The following is an 18,578-nucleotide window of genomic DNA, read 5'->3' on the forward strand; positions in this document are numbered from 1 at the left end:
GGTTTTGAATAATCAGGTCCCATCTTATCTTAGGGACCTCGTAGTACCATATCACCCCAATAGAGCGCTTCGCTCTCAGACTGCAGGCTTACTTGTAGTTCCTAGGGTTTGTAAGAGTAGAATGGGAGGCAGAGCCTTCAACTTTCAGGCTCCTCTCCTGTGGAACCAGCTCCCAATTCAGATCAGGGAGACAGACACCCTCTCTACTTTTAAGATTAGGCTTAAAACTTTCCTTTTTGCTAAAGCTTATAGTTAGGGCTGGATCAGGTGACCCTGAACCATCCCTTAGTTATGCTGCTATAGACGTAGACTGCTGGGGGGTTCCCATGATGCACTGTTTCTTTCTCTTTTTGCTCTGTATGCACCACTCTGCATTTAATCATTAGTGATCGATCTCTGCTCCCCTCCACAGCATGTCTTTTTCCTGGTTCTCTCCCTCAGCCCCAACCAGTCCCAGCAGAAGACTGCCCCTCCCTGAGCCTGGTTCTGCTGGAGGTTTCTTCCTGTTAAAAGGGAGTTTTTCCTTCCCACTGTAGCCAAGTGCTTGCTCACGGGGTCGTTTTGACCGTTGGGGTTTTACATAATTATTGTATGGCCTTGCCTTACAATATAAAGCGCCTTGGGGCAACTGTTTGTTGTGATTTGGCGCTATATAAAAAAATTGATTGATTTATATGTGTGTGTGTGTATATATGTGTGTGTGTGTGTGTGTGTATATATGTGTGTGTGTGTGTGTGTGTGTGTGTGTGTGTATATATGTGTGTGTGTGTATATATGTGTGTGTGTGTGTGTACGAGGGCTGTCAATAAAGTAACGGTCCTTTTTATTTTTTTCAAAAACTATATGGATTTCATTCATATGTTTTTACGTCAGACATGCTTGAACCCTCGTGCGCATGCGTGAGTTTTTCCATGCCTGTCGGTGACGTCATTCGCCTGTGAGCACTCCTTGTGGGAGGAGTCGTCCAGCCCCTCGTCGGAATTCCTTTGTCTGAGAAGTTGCTGAGAGACTGGCGTGTTGTTTGATCAAAATCTTTTCTAAACCTGTGAGACACATCGAAGTGGACACGGTTCGAAAAATTAAGCTGGTTTTCAGTGAAAATTTTAACGGCTGATGAGAGATTTTGAGGTGATTCTGTCGCTTTAAAGACTTCCCACGGTGCGAGACGTCGCGCTGCGCTCTCAGGCGCCGTCGTCAGCCTGTTTCAAGCTGAAAACCTCCACATTTCAGGCTCTATTGATCCAGGACGTCGTGAGAGAACAGAGAAGTTTCAGAAGAAGTCGGTTTCAGCATTTTATCCGGATATTCCACTGTTAAAGGAGATTTTTTTTAATGAAAGACGTGCGGACGGGTCCGCACGTCGGCTCGCAGCCGCCGCGACGCTCCGCCACAGGAAAAACACCTCCGTTGGAAGCCTTAAGGACAAGTTGGAACATGTCCTGCTGTTAAACAATTTCTCATATACTCACTCCACTGAAAGCCATCAAAAGCCACCTGGATTTTACAAATGGTTATCAACACGGAGGTGTTTTTCCTGTGCCGCCGCACCGCGTCGGCTGCGTCCCGACACGCGGACCCGTCCGCACATCTTTCATTAAAAAAATCTCCTTTAACAGTGGAATATCCGGATAAAATGCTGAAACAGACTTCTTCTGAAACTTCTCTGTTCTCTCACGACGTCCTGGACCAATAGAGCCTGAAATGTGGAGGTTTTCAGCTTGAACAGGCTGACGATGGCGCCTGAGAGCGCTGAGCGACGTCTCGCACCGTGGGAAGTCTTTAAAGCGACAGAATCACCTCAAAATCTCTCATCAGCCGTTAAAATTTTCACTGAAAACCAGCTTAATTTTTCGAACCGTGTCCACTTCGATGTGTCTCACAGGTTTAGAAAACATTTTGATCAAACAACGCGCCAGTCTCTCAGCAACTTCTCAGACAAAGGAATTCCGACGAGGGGCTGGATGACTCCTCCCACAAGGAGTGCTCACAGGCGAATGACGTCACCGACAGGCGTGGAAAAACTCACGCATGCGCACGAGGGTTCAAGCATGTCTGACGTAAAAACATATGAATGAAATCCATATAGTTTTTGAAAAAAATAAAAAGGACCGTTACTTTGACAGCCCTCGTATGTATATATGTGTATGTGTATATATGTGTGTGTATATGTATATATGTATGTATATTGTCATCAATGATGCACATTTATGTGTCCGTCTTGGTCCTTCAGACTTCCAGGTCCAGTCCGTGGAGGAGTTGAAGCTGCAGAAGAACTATGTGAAGCTGGGGAAGAAACACTCCAAAGAGTTTATGGAGCTGCGCACAAAACACCTCAAGAAGGTCTGCGTGCTCACGGACGACAGGCAGATTCCAGAAAATCAGATAAACATTTGTTTGTGCTTCAAAATAAACAAACTTGCGCTTGTTTTGTTGTAGGTGTGGAACCTCAGCAAGGAGCAGAAGAATCGGAGTAGTCAGTTCCATACTGACAGCCAGAGGAAAAGCTTCAGGATTGGGAATGCCCTCAAGAGGAGCTTCAGGAATAAGTAAGAATGAAACTCTCAGATCTCAGCACGTGCAAAATAAAGGTGGGAGGGAGAGAGACGATAACTGACCTTGATCTGGAATTGTGTGTCCTCAGTGCGTCCTCGGACCTGGACTTTGAGAAGCAGATGGTGCAACTGAGGGAGTGGCAGATGCAGGAGCTGCTGAACCTCAGACAGCAGCAGCACATGGTGGAGAAAGAGAAGAAACTTGCGCACCTCCAAGAGGTAACACCCCCAAGTAGGAAGAGTGTTGGCACTCGGTGGCAAAAACGCACACGAGAGCTGCAGATGAAGACTGTGACGTTCACTCTGACCGGATCCAGGTTGGACAGTTTTGAGTAGATGTAACTGTGACCCGCCTGTGTGTTCTTAGGATTTCCAGAAGCTGAAAGAGACGGCCCTCGAATCCCAAACAGATCAGCTGAAGAAGATGAAGGAGATGTGTGAGAAGTAAGACTATTTATTTATTTTTTGCAATTAGCTATTCTAAAAATGTCGCACTTGAATACAACCCCTGGCAATAATTATGGAATCACCGGCCTCGGAGGATGTTCATTCAGTTGTTTAATTTTGTAGAAAAAAAGCAGATCACAGATATGACACAAAACTAAAGTCATTTCAAATGGCAATTTTCTAGCTTTAAGAAGCACTATAAGAAATCAAGAAAAAAAAATTGTGGCAGTCAGTAACGGTTACTTTTTTTAGACCAAGCAGAGGGAAAAAAATATGGACTCACTCAATTCTGAGGAATAAATTATTGAATCACCCTGTAAATTTTCATCTCCAAAACTAACACCTGCATCAAATCAGATCTGCTCATTAGTCTGCATCTAAAAAGGAGTGATCACACCTTGGAGAGCTGTTGCACCAAGTGGACTGACATGAATCATGGCTCCAACACGAGAGATGTCAATTGAAACAAAGGAGAGGATTATCAAACTCTTAAAAGAAGGTAAATCATCACGCAATGTTGCAAAAGATGTTGGTTGTTCACAGTCAGCTGTGTCTAAACTCTGGACCAAATACAAACAACATGGGAAGGTTGTTAAAGGCAAACATACTGGTAGACCAAGGAAGACATCAAAGCGTCAAGACAGAAAACCTAAAGCAATATGTCTCAAAAGCTGAAAATGCACAACAAAACAAATGAGGAACGAATGGGAGGAAACTGGAGTCAACGTCTGTGACCGAACTGTAAGAAACCGCCTAAAGGAAATGGGATTTACATACAGAAAAGCTAAACGAAAGCCATCATTAACACCTAAACAGAATAAAAAAAAAACAAGGTTACAATGGGCTAAGGAAAAGCAATCGTGGACTGTGGATGACTGAATGAAAGTCATATTCAGTGATGAATCTCGAATCTGCATTGGGCAAGGTGATGATGCTGGAACTTTTGTTTGGTGGCGTTCCAATGAGATGTATAAAGATGACTGCCTGAAGAGAACATGTAAATTTCCACAGTCATTGATGATATGGGGCTGCATGTCAGGTAAAGGCACTGGGGAGATGGCTGTCATTACATCATCAATAAATGCACAAGTTTACGTTGATATTTTGGACACTTTTCTTATCCCATCAATTGAAAGGATGTTTGGGGATGATGAAATCATTTTTCAAGATGATAATGCATCTTGCCATAGAGCAAAAACTGTGAAAACATTCCTTGCAAAAAGACACATAGGGTCAATGTCATGGCCTGCAAATAGTCTGGATCTTAATCCAATTGAAAATCTTTGGTGGAAGTTGAAGAAAATGGTCCATGACAAGGCTCCAACCTGCAAAGCTGATCTGGCAACAGCAATCAGAGAAAGTTGGAGCCAGATTGATGAAGAGTACTGTTTGTCACTCAAGTCCATGCCTCAGAGACTGCAAGCTGTTATAAAAGCCAGAGGTGGTGCAACAAAATACTAGTGATGTGTTGGAGCGTTCTTTTGTTTTTCATGATTCCATACTTTTTTCCTCAGAATTGAGTAATTCCATATTTTTTTCTCTCTGCTTGGTCAAAAAAAGTAACCGTTACTGACTGCCACAGTTATTTTTCCTGATTTCTTATAGTGTTAAAGCCAGAAAGTTGCCATTTGAAATGACTTTAGTTTTGTGTCATGTCTGTGATCTGCTTTTTTTCTACGAAGTTAAACAACTGAATGAACATCCTCCGAGGCCGGTGATTCCATAATTTTTGCCAGGGGTTGTATTTGTTAAAGGGGTCCTATATTACACTTAAACCAGCCATTCAAAGTACAACATCAGGGCCCACTTTGAAATCACACCCCACGATCCCATGGTGGTGTTAGTCACCTTTCATGGCTCACCTGCGGTACCTTCTTCGTTCAGCAGGGGTCGCAGCCCACACAGGACATGGCTGCACTATATTTTTTTGTCAAGCTAATCTCGGTCGCCAAGTGTCTATTAGTTTGAAGGTTTTCCAGAGATGACTGAATTGCCAGGTATGAAGTCTACCACTATTTATTGGACAGTGTGATGTCAGAATGGCGCGTTTGCCTGTTGATGGGCCGTATCAAAGCCAACGTGAGCAGTGGTTGGCGCCAGCTGCCGGTTTAACGCATAAACAGGATGCTGCCGTCAGCGTCATCCACATTTTCTTTAACCCTTCCTGTCAAATCTCAAAAAACACCATGTTGACATAACATTTGGCCACATGCAAGAACAGATTTGTCTGTAAATTGTGTGTACGAGTGATTTCAGGGAACTTCCAGTATTTACCACAATTCTTGCATTTTGAGTTTTTTCCCTTCATAAGCTCAAACAAAATCTGTAAATTGTTCAGACCTGTAGTGAGAGCCAAATACAGTGAGGAAAATAAGTATTTGAACACCCTGCGATTTTGGAAGTTCTCCCACTTAGAAATCATGGAGGGGCCTGAAATTTTCGTCTTAGGTGCATGTCCACTGTGAGAGACATAATCTAAAAAAAAAAATCCGGAAATCACAATGTATGATTTTTTTTTTAATTTTTTTTTTATTTGTATGTTACTGCTGCAAATAAGTATTTGAACACCTGTGAAAATCAATGTTAATATTTGGTACAGTAGTCTTTGTTTGCAATTACAGAGGTCCAACGTTTCCTGTAGTTTTTCACCAAGTTTTCACACACTGCAGCAGGGATTTTGGTCCACTCCTCCATACAGATCTTCTCCAAATCTTTCAGGTTTGGAGTTTCAACTCCCTCCAAAGATTTTCTATTGAGTTCAGGTCTGGAGACTGGCCAGGCCACTCCAGGACCTTGAAATGCTTCTTACGGAGCCCGTCCTTAGTTGCCCTGGCTGTGTGTTTTGGGTCATTGTCATGCTGGAAGACCCAGCCATGACCCATCTTCAATGCTCTTACTGAGGGAAGGTTGTTTGCCAAAATCTCACAATACATGACCTCATCCATCCTCCCTTCAATACGGTGCAGTCGTCCTGTCCCCTTTGCAGAAGAGCACCCCCAAGAGTATGATGTTTCCACCCCCATGCTTCACGGTTGGGATGGTTTTCTTGGAGGTGTTCTCATCCTCTAAACATGGTAAGTGGAGTTGATTCCAAAAAGCTCTATTCTGGTCTCATCTGACCACATGACCTTCTCCCATGCCTCCTCTGGATGATCTAGTTGGTCACTGGTGAACTTCAAACGGGCCTCGAGATGTGCTGGCTTGAGCAGGGGGACCTTGCTGCCCTGCAGGATTTTAAACCGTGACAGCATCATGTGTTACTAATGTAATCTTTGACTGTGGTCCCAGCTGTCTTCAGGTCATTGACCAGGTCTTCCTGTGTAGTTCTGATCTTTCTCAGAATCATCCTTACCCCACAAAGTGAGATCTTGCATGGAATCCCAGACCGAGGGAGATTAACAGTCATCTTGTGTTTCTTCCACTTTCTAATAAATAAACATAATAGTTGTTGTCTTCTACCAAGCTGCTTGCCTGTTGTCCTATAGTCCATCCCAGCCTTATGCAGGTCTACAGTTTTGTCCCTGGTGTCCTTAGACAGCTCTTTGGTCTTGGCCATGGTGGACAGGTTGGAGTGTGATTGTGTGTGTGAACAGGTGTCTTTTATACAGGTAACAAGTTCAAACAGGTGCAATTAATACGTGTAAAGAGTGCAGAATAAGAGGGCTTCTTAAAGGTGATAGAGAGAGGTTGAATGGGGCATTAATCCTTGTTCTGTGATGTGATATGTAGCCCAAAAAAAATTGGTTGGGTCTGTAATGGCTCAGAACCTTCCTAAAAGGCTCTCTGAAACAGCTATGTTACTATGCTGGGTTTAGAATACCTCGTTTGCTTTTAATGGCGTCATTTCGGAGCTTATTTGGCAACCTCATTATGAAATGCACGTAGATGTTGGCGCTGATTGGTTGCCGTTGTTTGATTGGCTGCCCTTGCTCTCACTGAAAATGCCGCTAAGAGGATTAGGAAAGTCTCCGGTTCAACTCAGAACAGAATGAAAATGATCGCTGATTCGCTCATTTCGCTGTCAATCAAAAATGGAAGCTGGGCGTCCGGGCCAGCCGAGGCCAGCCCACTGCCCCATAGACCCCCAGACACACAGAGCCTCCGATGGGCGGGACAAAGCCCAGCATTTATCCAATGACTCGTCTTGTTTTGCTGCACTTGTGTCGCTATTGAAGTCTGTGGATGACAGTTTAAAGCACTGTGAAGCTGCGGGTTTGAGTGAGAGGAAATCCGCGTCGTTACCAGTGATAAGAAGCTGATTCTGAACAAAAGTTGAACGCGTTGTAGCAAAAACAAGACAGTAATCTTCACTAACTTATTTAACAGATCACGTTTCAACATTGCTGTTGAGTGATAAATCTTGTTCCTCGCCCACCAACATGAAGTCAGCCAGAGGCTGACTGTGACATAAAGTCCAGTCACAAAATAATAATAATAATAAAAAAAACAATCCGAAATAAATTTAAAAACATATTTAAAACAAAAGAAAATGTGATACTCACAGGCTGTACTGATTGCTGGGGTTGATTTTTGTCACAAAGTCGGAACTGACCCTCTACTGAGCATTAAATTCCGACTGAAGCCAGCTCGAAATTGCGCAAGGTTTGTGAAACAGTCCTCCGTGAAATGCGCAGAGCAAAGAAATAGTCGGCGGTTGTATGTCCTGGGGATGCGGTTAAAAATGAATAAAAGCCAGTGATCGCGTACATTGCTTTCTGTGGGAAGAATATGTAAAGATCATAGTCCGCTATGACAGCCTGGGAAGACACACCTGTAGCTCGCCATTGCTCCTCTTCCAGTGGTAGGAATGGGTGGGCACAACCTTATGAATAATTAATTTCGAAGGGGCGTGTGTGAAAGGGGGTGGGTGTGTGTGTGTGTGTGTGTGTGGGGGGGGGGGGGGGGGGCTATTGGTGAAAAAGTGACGTAACTTTTCTCTCAAAAACAGATTGGCCTGTTTTCTAGGGGCAGTTCAAAAAAGGAGAAATACTTGAAACAGAGGTTCTGAAAATTGCTGGCACTTCGTGTGTATTCCCCACAGCGGGGAGACTCTGAACTAACACCAAAAACATGAAAAAGATGATTTTGATTCTCTATCCCCTTTAAAGAAAAATGAACAGGTCTGTGTGAGCCAGAATTCTTGCTGGTTGGTAGGTGTTCAAATACTTATTTGCAGCAGTAACATACAAATTATTAAAAAAAAAAAAAAAAAAAAAAAAAAATCATACATTGTGATTTCCAGTTTTTTTTTTTTTTTGTTTTTTTTTTGTTTTTTTTTTTTGATTGTCTCTCACAGTGGACATGCACCTAAGATGAAAATGTCAGAGACCCTCCATGATTTCTAAGTGGGAGAACTTGCAAAACCGCAGGGTGTTCAAATACTTATTTTCCTCACTGTAGACTGCTGTCACCCAAACCTAATTTTTCAATAATTTATTGAATATTTTATTACTTAAAGATAAAGGTCAGTTTTATCCCGAAGGAAATTATTTTGCCAGAGTACAGAATCGGTAAACAATGGCTAGTTAAATACACAGTTATAGAAAGTGTTAGTAGTTAAATAGAAATAAAAACCCCAACTCGAATACAGTTCAAATACAAATTTAGAATCATGCCTAAAATGATAAAGTACAGTAAATACAACAAACTTATGCAAAACGATGGGAAGATGCATTTGTACATATGTTTGACAATATTGCACATAAATTGAATAAGTATTCATCCTGCAGAAGGGGGAAGAGTTATACATTCTGTTTGCCACTGGTAGGAAAGACCTCCTGGGGTGTTCTGTGGTGCACCTCGGTGGTCTCTGTGACTGAAGGTGCTCTGACAGGACATTAGTGTGGCATACAAGGGGTGGGAGGTGTTGTCCAGGATGCTGAGCAGTTTCCTCAGCATCCTCTCTCGGACACCTCCAGCTCAACCCCAAGGACAGAGGCGGCTCTCCTGATGAGCTTGTTGAGCCTGTTCACGTCAGCTGCCTTCAGCCTGCTGCCCCAGCACACTAAAATAAATATTTAATAATAATTAGAAGCAGTTGTGGTTTGAATATCCAGCATAGATTGCTAAATTTTCTTTATTTATAGCGGTATGCTTCAAACCCAGAAATGAGTCTGTAAAACTTTGAACATAGCATCTCTTGGGTGTTTTGATGAGCTTTTGTGGGTTTTGTACACGTTACACTTGACTCAAAAACGATAAAATGGCTTTGCACAGGGTGTATTAGTTATTTACGTTTTTCCTGCAGGGAGAAGAAGGAACTCCAGAAAATCTTGGACCGAAAGAGACAGAACAGCATCACCGAAGCCAAAAGCCGTGACAGAGACAAAGCTGAAATGTAACGCCCCTCATTTGTTTGTCGAAGTGGAACGTGATGTTTGGATACGTGTTACTTTTTCTTAATTTCTTGTTTGTCAATTGCCCCCCCCCCCTTAGGGACACGAATGAGATCAACAGGAAACACATTAATGATTCTGTAGCTTTAATACGCAAAGTAAGTGAATCTCATCTCCAAATAGGACTATAACCCTTCACGTTGCGTATTTGTTGGCGAGGGGGATTTGTGCTCCCTCGCTTTGTCTGCTGATAAACCATGTGCATGATTCTTCTCTCTTCTTGTGTTCCGTCTTTCACTGCTTCCTAAATCTTTCTTCTCCGGACCACAGCTGGAGGAGGCTCAGACCAGGAGACAGGACAAGGTGATGCTGAGCCAGCGGGAGGTGTTGCAGCGCCTCGATGAGGAGTATCCGCTGGTGAGCACGCGCGCGCGTTCCTGTCTGTGAAACGGTGGTTTGTACAAGACGGCAGTTTGACCTGTGAACATGCGTTGATGTTTTTTTGTGGCGTTCTTTGTTGCCAGCTCCTGTCTAACCTGGAGAGGGAGCTGGAGGACGAGTTCCAGCATCTGGGCGATGAAATCTGCAAACACCTGCAGGAGAAGCTGCAGGACAAAGGTTTGGGTACGGACGCGCTGTACTCTCCTCTGTCCAATCACAGCAGCCCCGGCTCAGGCTCAGGCCCGCCCTCCAACTGCTCCACACCCTCTTTCCCGTCCACGCCCAATCGAAGCAGCTGGGACAGGAGTTTGGACAATAGCACTACGTCGCTCGGGAATTCCACGTCCTCGTCCGCCACCACGCCCATCCTGTCAGAGTCAGAGGTGTCGTTCATGTAAATTGCGTCAAGGAATTGTAATGATTTGGAATATAGTTACGCGATGATATTACCCTTTTTTTTTTTAAATCACAGACAGATTTGTTCTTGTCTGTAGAGCTGTAATATTTTAACTTTGCTTTTAAAATATTTTTTTACAGAATGTCTGTCGTACATATTGTTGAAAGCTTTAATAAGAATCACAGCTGAAATTTTTTAAAAAAAATAGACGTCTTTATTTGTTTTTGTCTTGGCTTTTATTTTCATTTTTAACCACTCCGTTATCTTTTATTGTCAGATTTTATGCTTTACCTTCTTTGTTTTTGTCTCGTGTCAGAACAGGTTTTCTTGTTGTCCCAGACCTCTGCTTTTTTTTTAAGCACCCTTTAATACTGATGGCACACAGTCCAGTTTTGAATAGAACTGAAATCGATGTGGAGAACGTCCCAAATAATTAATGTAATCGGGCCGTCGGGTTAATAAGTAAGTTACTGTAATTGCAACAGAACACTTGTTAATATATATTTTTAAATAGCAGGGCAAAAGCTGCACCACCTGTAAATAGATAAGCATTTAGAAACGCAACTTTAGCTTCACCTAAACACCAAAAAAATAGGAAAGTGTCCGCTCCGTCATCGTAATTGCGCTAAAGCGCAAAGTATTTGTTTTACACATTGTCTGTTTTTAAGTAGAAATGGGCAATCTTAGGGAAGAGTTTTCCAGATGTCTTACTTAAAGGGCAAAATAAGTAGTATTTCTGCCCCCTTTTAAGTTACACTTGACTGTAATTGTAATATCAGCAGGTGGCCAGCAGGAGGGGCTGCAGACTTTACTGTGCTCTTCTTCGTTATTAGCTTAAGGCGTCCTTTCAGTTGCTGCCTGAAAATCTTGTTTTACTGCGTTCCATCGACCGCGCCACAACACAGCAGGACACCAGTGACCGAGATAGTCTGTGACCTTTAACCCCCCTCCCATCCCGAGGCAGTGCACAGGATGCATGCAGGGAAAATGCCATACTTAAGATTTTATATTTTTAATGCATGTCCATCAAAATGACGTTCAGACAAATGTTTTGAAACCCTGATCTGATTCAGTCCACTCTCTGTACCGAGAAACCCAAACCTCAGTTTAAAAACAGAGATTACTTAAGAGTGTGTGTTGCAGTGTCTTTTAGAGACAGTAATGCTTTAAATGGAGCCTTTGTGCAGTGTGCACGTGTTCAGGTGCAGTAAGCTGATGTTCCCTTTTGGCAGCTGCAACCAGACTTGAGTGTCTACACTGTTCTATGTTTTATTTGTTTTATCTTCTTGGTGAGTTGAAGTTACAATGTAACATTGTAACTTATAAAAGTAACAACAGCAAAAAAAAAAAAAAAAAAAAAAAAACCTGCACTTGTTGATTTCAGTGTAATTCGTATTCGCCATCAAATCGAGGTACTGGAGCGTCAGTGTCTGGCTTTATGAGTTCATGGTTGCATGTCGGAAAACCTCCGTCAGGTTCAATTTTTTCTTTTCCTCCCTTAGGATATTTGGACACTGAGAAATTGTGTATTTGAAGCAAATTAGACATTAACGCAAAAATAAACCACATCCAGAAATTGCTGTAATTCCGATACGGACCTTCAAAGCCAACAATCGGATGAGCCCATATTGATTTGCTTTCCAATCTTGGAGTCCGCCACTGTTACCTGGGAAAAAATGGTACTTAAAATTCTGTTTTCGCCAAAGCTTCCACTTTGTGTTTATTTTGTAGTTTGTCTTTTACTGGAGATCCCCCCCCCCCCAAAAAAAGTGTTCACAGTAGATATTTATGATTTTTGGAATCGAGGTTTGAAGGACTGCTGTGTGTGTATTCTGTGTAATGTTTAGTGAGTTTTACTACTGACCACAAGTGCTGGGGGCACTTTTTTTTTTTTTGCAAATCTCTTCCTGTCTCATGTCTCCATAAGCAATGGCTACTTGTCTGTTTGATTATTTTCCCTGCACACCTCCCATATAAAAATCAATATTTAAGTAGATTTTCCCCATTTTAAGGCTTTGTGTGTTTGTTTGTGTGTGTGTTAGCAGTAGGTGGCTGATTTGGGTGCTACAGTGGAGGAAAAAAAAAAAAGGGCCTAGCCAGGAATTTATTTTTGGGGTGTTAGTCCTGATGTCCACTAGATGTCCCCACCAGTGCTTCAAAACACTGAAACTTTTCCAATTGGTTTATTTAAGACGGTTTCAAAAACAGGAAATCGTGTTCCTCTCAGCACGCGTAGGTCGTCAAAATCCAGATTTGGAATGAAACTATAAGATGGCATCTCAACTGTCAAGAAACTTTGCAAGTCATGTTTGTTCAAATGGTTGGGGTTTAATTAATCTGAAATGCACACAAAAAGTGTGTTAATTTGAATGACACTTCCAAAACTGATGCAAAGATTTTGCACACTTTTGGAAGGGTTACATAGCAGCAGAATTACGATGTGGTTTGGGTCCACTTACGGAAGGTTCCACTCTCACATACTGTGCATAAAAATCAAGCAGTTGTTTCAGTTACTGTTTCGGGTGTTTTGAAAGTTAATTTGCTGATTAACTGTTTTAGATACAGTATGTGGTTTGCAATAACGAATCACATGTAGTTTTAGTAGTCTTTTAAAAACTGTAATCTTTTTTAGAAATACTTGGTTCGGTGTTTAAAGTGTTGGAAAAAGTGCCCCGTGTACTTGTTTAATTTAGTGTTTTGAAGCAGAACCAAGTTTCTGTATCGATTGCTTCATAAAGCTTTTAATGCCTTTTAAAATGGAATAATTTGCTGAAGCAGCTGTTAAATTTACTTTAGCATTTAGAAACGCCTTCCTGTTCCCTAAATTGATTTTTGTGTTTTGATCACGCCAAGACCACTCATCTGAAGTGTTTATTTATATGGCAACTGTAATCTTTATGATTTAGTGTTTCAAGTGTTGAAAATAAGAATCTGAAACAATTGTTTCATTGAGTGTTTTGTTTTGAAATTGGTTTTCTGAAGTGGCATTTAAATGTGGTTTTTAAAGATTTAAAATTGAAGTTGTTTTGAATCAGTTGTGCTGATCTGAAGCGATTCCCTCATATATGGAGTGTTTTAAAACCATGACTCACCCCCTGAACCATTGTTTCCCAAAGCAATTGAAAGCAGTTTGAGTGTTTTGAAACAAACCACTTTCTCAACTGTTATTTTCTGAGATTTTTTTGTTATTTCCCCCCCCCCCAAAAAAATACAAATTTTGATTACTGGAGCGATTTAACCTACATATCCACCCTCTAGCTCCACCCGTGGGTTTAACAACAGAAGAACATATTCTTGGCCAAAGTGTGTCATCACATCATCGATTACATTCTGAGTGTGTGTGCTTTTTCATTTTTCAAAGGATGCAAATGTCAAGTTTTATTTTTGTAGAAATATTTTCCAAGAATGGGTTTAGACAGTGTAACCACCATGAAGCCAGATGATGATGATAGTAGTTTTTGTTTGAACAAAAGTAGAAAATGGTGCCCCCTCTTCCTAGTTCTCCTTTCAGTGGCATAGTTTTTGTGTTCTGTCAAAATGGTGCTGTGGTTACTTTTTTTTTTTTTTTTTTTTTTGGAAAACCAAGATTTGGGTGCACTGTGTTGTATAGGAGCGGCGACGCCTGTTTCTAGTTTTGGATCGTTGCATTACACTAACATGTACAGCACACTAAATCATCACAATATGAAGTTTTTACACTGAATGTGGAGGTGAAACTGATAAAAAACAAAAACAAACAAAAAAATCCCTCCCAAATTTAAAATCTCAAATATTCTGATTAATTCTGTTGTCTTTAAAAGTGATATGCACCTTATCAGATATGGTTTCATTGTGCTTAAATTTTTTATTTTTATTTTAGATTATTCTCTTTTGAGTTGATGGTGCCCTTACATCTGAGACTGTTGTTGTTTTAAATGCACTTTTCTCTGTTTTCATGTTTGTAAGAAGTGCCGTTCCTGTGACGTGGACACAAATACAACAATTTCCCAGAGACATTTCTGTGTAAAATTCCATACGTTTTTTTTTTTGTTTTTGTTTTTTTTGTCTTTGCAACAAAAAAAAAAGTAAGCAAAATGTAAATATTTAAAATTACAAAAGGAAGATTTTCACATTTGGAGCTTGACACTTAAAAAAAAAAAAATGATAAAAGCAATTTGAGGTCCAACCTGAACTGCATGTAAAAATTTGCACAAAAATGTCCCCAAAACTTTGGCGCTCCAGTAAATAGTCAGTCTTGTGTGTATCACCTGGCAAGGACAACGATTGTTCTTGTGAGAGGTTTTGAAGAAATGTGCAATGAAGTGTAAAATCTGTGTACAGCATGTCATTCCAAGCACGTTTTGTGAAATGTTTGTTTCTCTAAACTAGTTATGGTAAAGGTGTTGGTTGTTAATTGTAGTTTGTAGCAACTGCAGCATCAGAAATGGTTGTTTTGGGAGGTGTGGCCAGATATTTATCTATTTATTTTTGGAGGTGTTGATTGCAAACAATTCACTCATGACCAAATGCAACATCAAATTTTACCTTCTTGTGATCATCAAATAATTCTTTGACCATGTATATGGAAAAGTATGAATGGTTTTAGGTGCCTTGGAAATTTATGTAATTTTATGTTAAATGTTCAAATTTCACAAATTTATAAAATCATTTTAAAAAGTTTTTTTTCGAGCTTTGCACTTTTTAATGCAGAGCAGGTTCCAAATGGAATTGTCCAAATATTTTTTATTTTTCAGTTTTGCTTATGCAGCATTATGATTTTTTTTTTGTCTTGAAAACGCTTTATAAATAACATAATTATCATCATTACCTGTTGCTTAAAAAAATGTTTTACCAAATTTATTGAAAATATGTTTATAGCAAAGTGGCTAATTTAGTAAACTTAAACTTATTGCATTTTCTTCAAGAATTAACTTTTTGAAAATTACCTTGCTCTGACTGCCCCTGTTAAAGCCCAGGCATGCGTCTTTTAGATTACAAGTAAACATAAGTCAAAAATTTCAAAAAGATTTCATCTTTTAAGTTTCAAAATAAAATATTGAGGATAAATGCGTTAAAGTTTGGCCAAACTCCATGCACCAGATTGATACAAACAGCAGTGTGTTTTGATTGTCCATCCATTTTCTAAACCCGCTTATTCCAATTAACAGTCATGGGGAGCTGGAGCCTATTTCCAGCAGTTATTGCACAAGGGGCCTGGTACACCCTGGACAGGCTGCCAGTCCATCGCAGGTTTTACGGATGTGACATTACCATATCATATGTACCACCTTGTGGACGTGTGTGTTGCAGAGACTCATCATATGCATGATGGACATTATAAGATGTGGTTGAAGTTGCACGTAAGCTAAAACTGGTTTATTGAGTTTAATTTTCCAACCCTAGGTCTGGTGTCCACCAAGGCTACCGCTGCTTTGATGAGGAGCTCATTTCAAGCCCCATGTAACTTTGATACATAACCTAAAAGCATCTGCTCCTAATTTCCATATTGCATGTGTGCAACAAGCCATGAAATGCACAAGTGACAAGTATCGAGTTCATGAAATAAGCAAAACAAACTTGCCTTTGGATCGACCCAAATTAAATGAATTTTAGCCAGTTTATCCTCACTTTTTATCCTTTTAACCTGAATTACAAGCCTTTATTGTTTTTGAGTAACCTGGAGGTCATGGAGTCATTGATTTAACTTAAACCCCAGGACTATTTATGGGCATGTGCCTGCTAACAGATCCTCCTCAAGTTGAATAATGTTTACCAGATTAGAAGTTTGGCACAAACTCAAAATGACCACTCATGTTTGAGTCATCCAACCAACTATGGAACCTCCTTTGTTTGAGGTCCTTGTACTGTAAAGTGTCAAATTGTTTGTTTGGGGTCATACTCATGTTCTGCAGGTACAGCGTTAGTGAAAAATAACCTGAACATCACCACTGATGTCCATAGGACACTGGCAGTTGCCAGTTTTTGTTTAACTTACGAAATGTGGGACTTGAGGCATGCAAATGCTGTTTCCTAGGGATTGTTTGTTGCCCGCAGTAAGCTTTAACTTCGTATCGTCACCGTTTATGTACAATACGCACAAACACGGCACCGCACCATTAGCCGCTGTGCTCACTTGGACGTTGCTTTACTGCTCTTGGACTTTTGGAGCGGCTCATCTCCCTCAGGCCTTCATTTTGATGGAAGTCATTCGAGGCCAAAAGTGTATCTGTACAATTCACATAGCAGACAACATGATATACATTAGACTGTTGGCTCTGTACATGTATATGATTGTTGGATACAAAGGGAATACTATACAGTGATGCAGATGTAATATTTTATTGTTCTTCATAATTAATATAAAATATGGTTGAGCATTCAGTAATAAATGTACAACATCTAACAAAGCTGAGTTTTGGTGTTTTTCTTCTCTTTCTCGCTCCTTAATGGACTGTCCCCTGCGATAGACTGGTGTCCTGTCCAACGTATACCCCACCTCATGCCTGATCACTGCTGGGATAGATTCCAAAAGTTTTATTCAACAAAACGTCAGGTTTTTTTTAAACCAGGGACATTTCTAGTTTGGCGGTCAACATGTCACTTTAACATTTAATTACAGAATAACTGTGTTGTGTCTGATGATTTGCAGACATTCATTCTGATTATACGGTCATAAATTGAGCTTTACCGGTAAAACGGGTATTTGCGACCGTAATCCAGCATGAACGTCCACAAATCATCAGACAGAAGGGGGTTATTCCCATTCTAATCCAATTCCATCATTTGCAGTTTATTTTTTGTAGGTAATTTGGTCGGCGAGGCTTACCATCAAGGCAACGTTGCAGGGTGCGGAGTAATCCATTAAATGTGAAATGGTAATTCTGTATCAGAATCCACATCAATACTTTCGTATGGTACCTTAAATTCACCCATTTTGGCATTGTCGTTGGTACACGTCTTTTTCTTGCTCTCAGCTAACTGCACCATTATTGACATCTGTATAGCAACCAAGGCGGACGGTTATGGTGCGGAGTACGTGAAATGTGAAACAGTCGAATGTTTTGCGACCTTACACCCGATACTATACGGTCTGAAATCTCACATGATTAACTAATCAGATTAGCTGAAAAAAATGTAATTGGATTAGAATGTTATTGTCTTTGAAATAGGACCATTCCATTTTCATGTATTTTGATCTAATAATGTCTTTTGTAAATGATACAACTGAGTACTAAGTAACATTTTAAATGGTGTCACTTAGATAAATCATACAGTAGCCCCCGATGGCTAAAACAAATGGCATGATAAATATGTTAAATATGATGCACTATGTTGGTAGATTGCATGGTAATCGACAAGTAGTCTTGGAAAGTCCTGCAGCCTCAATTCCAATGGTAGAGTAATGAAACACTGATACAGAGCTACTATAGCAACAGCTAGCCCCCTCAGCTAGCATGATTCAAGGCACTTGTATCCACTGCTTCCAAATGTTTGTTGGTTAATTTATAGTTAAAAAGTAGGTATTTCTGGAGGTAGGCCAGGAAAATCTATGGATAGGACAACTAGTCACAACAGTAGATGTCAAGCTATCATCTGACAAGTTCACTAATTTTTTTATAATCAGCTAGTCAATTGAGATTTTCCTGTACAGGTATTATAAAGAATAATTTGTCAAGATTAGCTGTTGACTCATGATTTTCATTAGCTGTCCAAATCCCAGCAAAAATAGGGACTCTCCTGGTAAAACGGGGATGTCTGGTCAACCTATGAAGAGGCTCGCCTTTTAGTGGAGCAGATAACTGTAACAATTGTTCATTTCTGGAAGTTGGCACAAATACTCCTTAGACATTACTCTTTTGAAAAAACTGAGTAGCCACTTCAATTTTCAGTAGGTGGCCAGGTAGGGGTCAATTGAAGAATTACACAGGGGTCAAAATTTAAAAATGCTCCAATCATATTGAAAGGTATACCACATTATTTGTCTGATCACAACGATACCAAAAAGGTATAGTTTGGACTATGGAGTTATGGAGTTATAGGGTAAAAACAACAAGAATGGTGACAAAGGTCAATTTCAGTTTGTACAGGGGTTAGAAGTTAAAGTAGCTCCAATTTTGGTAAAAAGTGGTGCAAATTATTGGTTGAACTAATAGGATTAATAAATGAAATAGTTTTGACTATGTTGAATGCTTGGTCTGCAAGGTAAAGGTAGAACAATGTCGACATCCATTGGATTCTATGACGTGACATATGTTACCCTGTAACATGATAACTAAGCATGCCACATGGTGCAAACTATTCCTTTTTAAAACCCTGTTTAACTCGACCAATAATTTGCATCACATTTTACAATATTTAGAGCAACTTTGACCGCTGTACAAACTAATGCTGACCTTTGTTACCATTCTTGCTGTTTTTACCCCATAA

At 40.4% G+C, this 18,578-nt stretch overlaps 1 protein-coding gene and 1 long non-coding RNA gene across 2 annotated transcripts in view; one reads left to right on the forward strand and one right to left on the reverse strand.

The window, feature by feature from the left end:
* Nucleotides 1-11,563, forward strand: part of plcb3 (phospholipase C, beta 3 (phosphatidylinositol-specific)) — an 81,720-nt gene extending 70,157 nt beyond the window's left edge. The window contains exons 27-34 of the mRNA XM_034164163.1: nucleotides 2,231-2,340; nucleotides 2,437-2,546; nucleotides 2,642-2,771; nucleotides 2,920-2,996; nucleotides 9,247-9,336; nucleotides 9,435-9,492; nucleotides 9,665-9,751; nucleotides 9,859-11,563. Of these exons, the coding sequence (XP_034020054.1) occupies nucleotides 2,231-2,340; nucleotides 2,437-2,546; nucleotides 2,642-2,771; nucleotides 2,920-2,996; nucleotides 9,247-9,336; nucleotides 9,435-9,492; nucleotides 9,665-9,751; nucleotides 9,859-10,173 (977 nt within the window). The 3' untranslated portion in view covers nucleotides 10,174-11,563. The remainder of the gene's footprint in view (nucleotides 1-2,230; nucleotides 2,341-2,436; nucleotides 2,547-2,641; nucleotides 2,772-2,919; nucleotides 2,997-9,246; nucleotides 9,337-9,434; nucleotides 9,493-9,664; nucleotides 9,752-9,858) is intronic.
* Nucleotides 11,564-14,215: 2,652 nt separating this feature from the next.
* LOC117504671 lies at nucleotides 14,216-16,248 on the reverse strand. Its single transcript, XR_004558872.1, has 2 exons — nucleotides 16,118-16,248; nucleotides 14,216-16,086 (listed from the first exon to the last, which is right to left on the reverse strand). It is a non-coding gene; the product is annotated as an uncharacterized LOC117504671 (long non-coding RNA).
* Nucleotides 16,249-18,578: the final 2,330 nt, after the last annotated feature.

Source organism: Thalassophryne amazonica, chromosome 23, assembly GCF_902500255.1.
Source record: "Thalassophryne amazonica chromosome 23, fThaAma1.1, whole genome shotgun sequence".
Lineage (NCBI taxonomy): Eukaryota > Metazoa > Chordata > Actinopteri > Batrachoidiformes > Batrachoididae > Thalassophryne > Thalassophryne amazonica.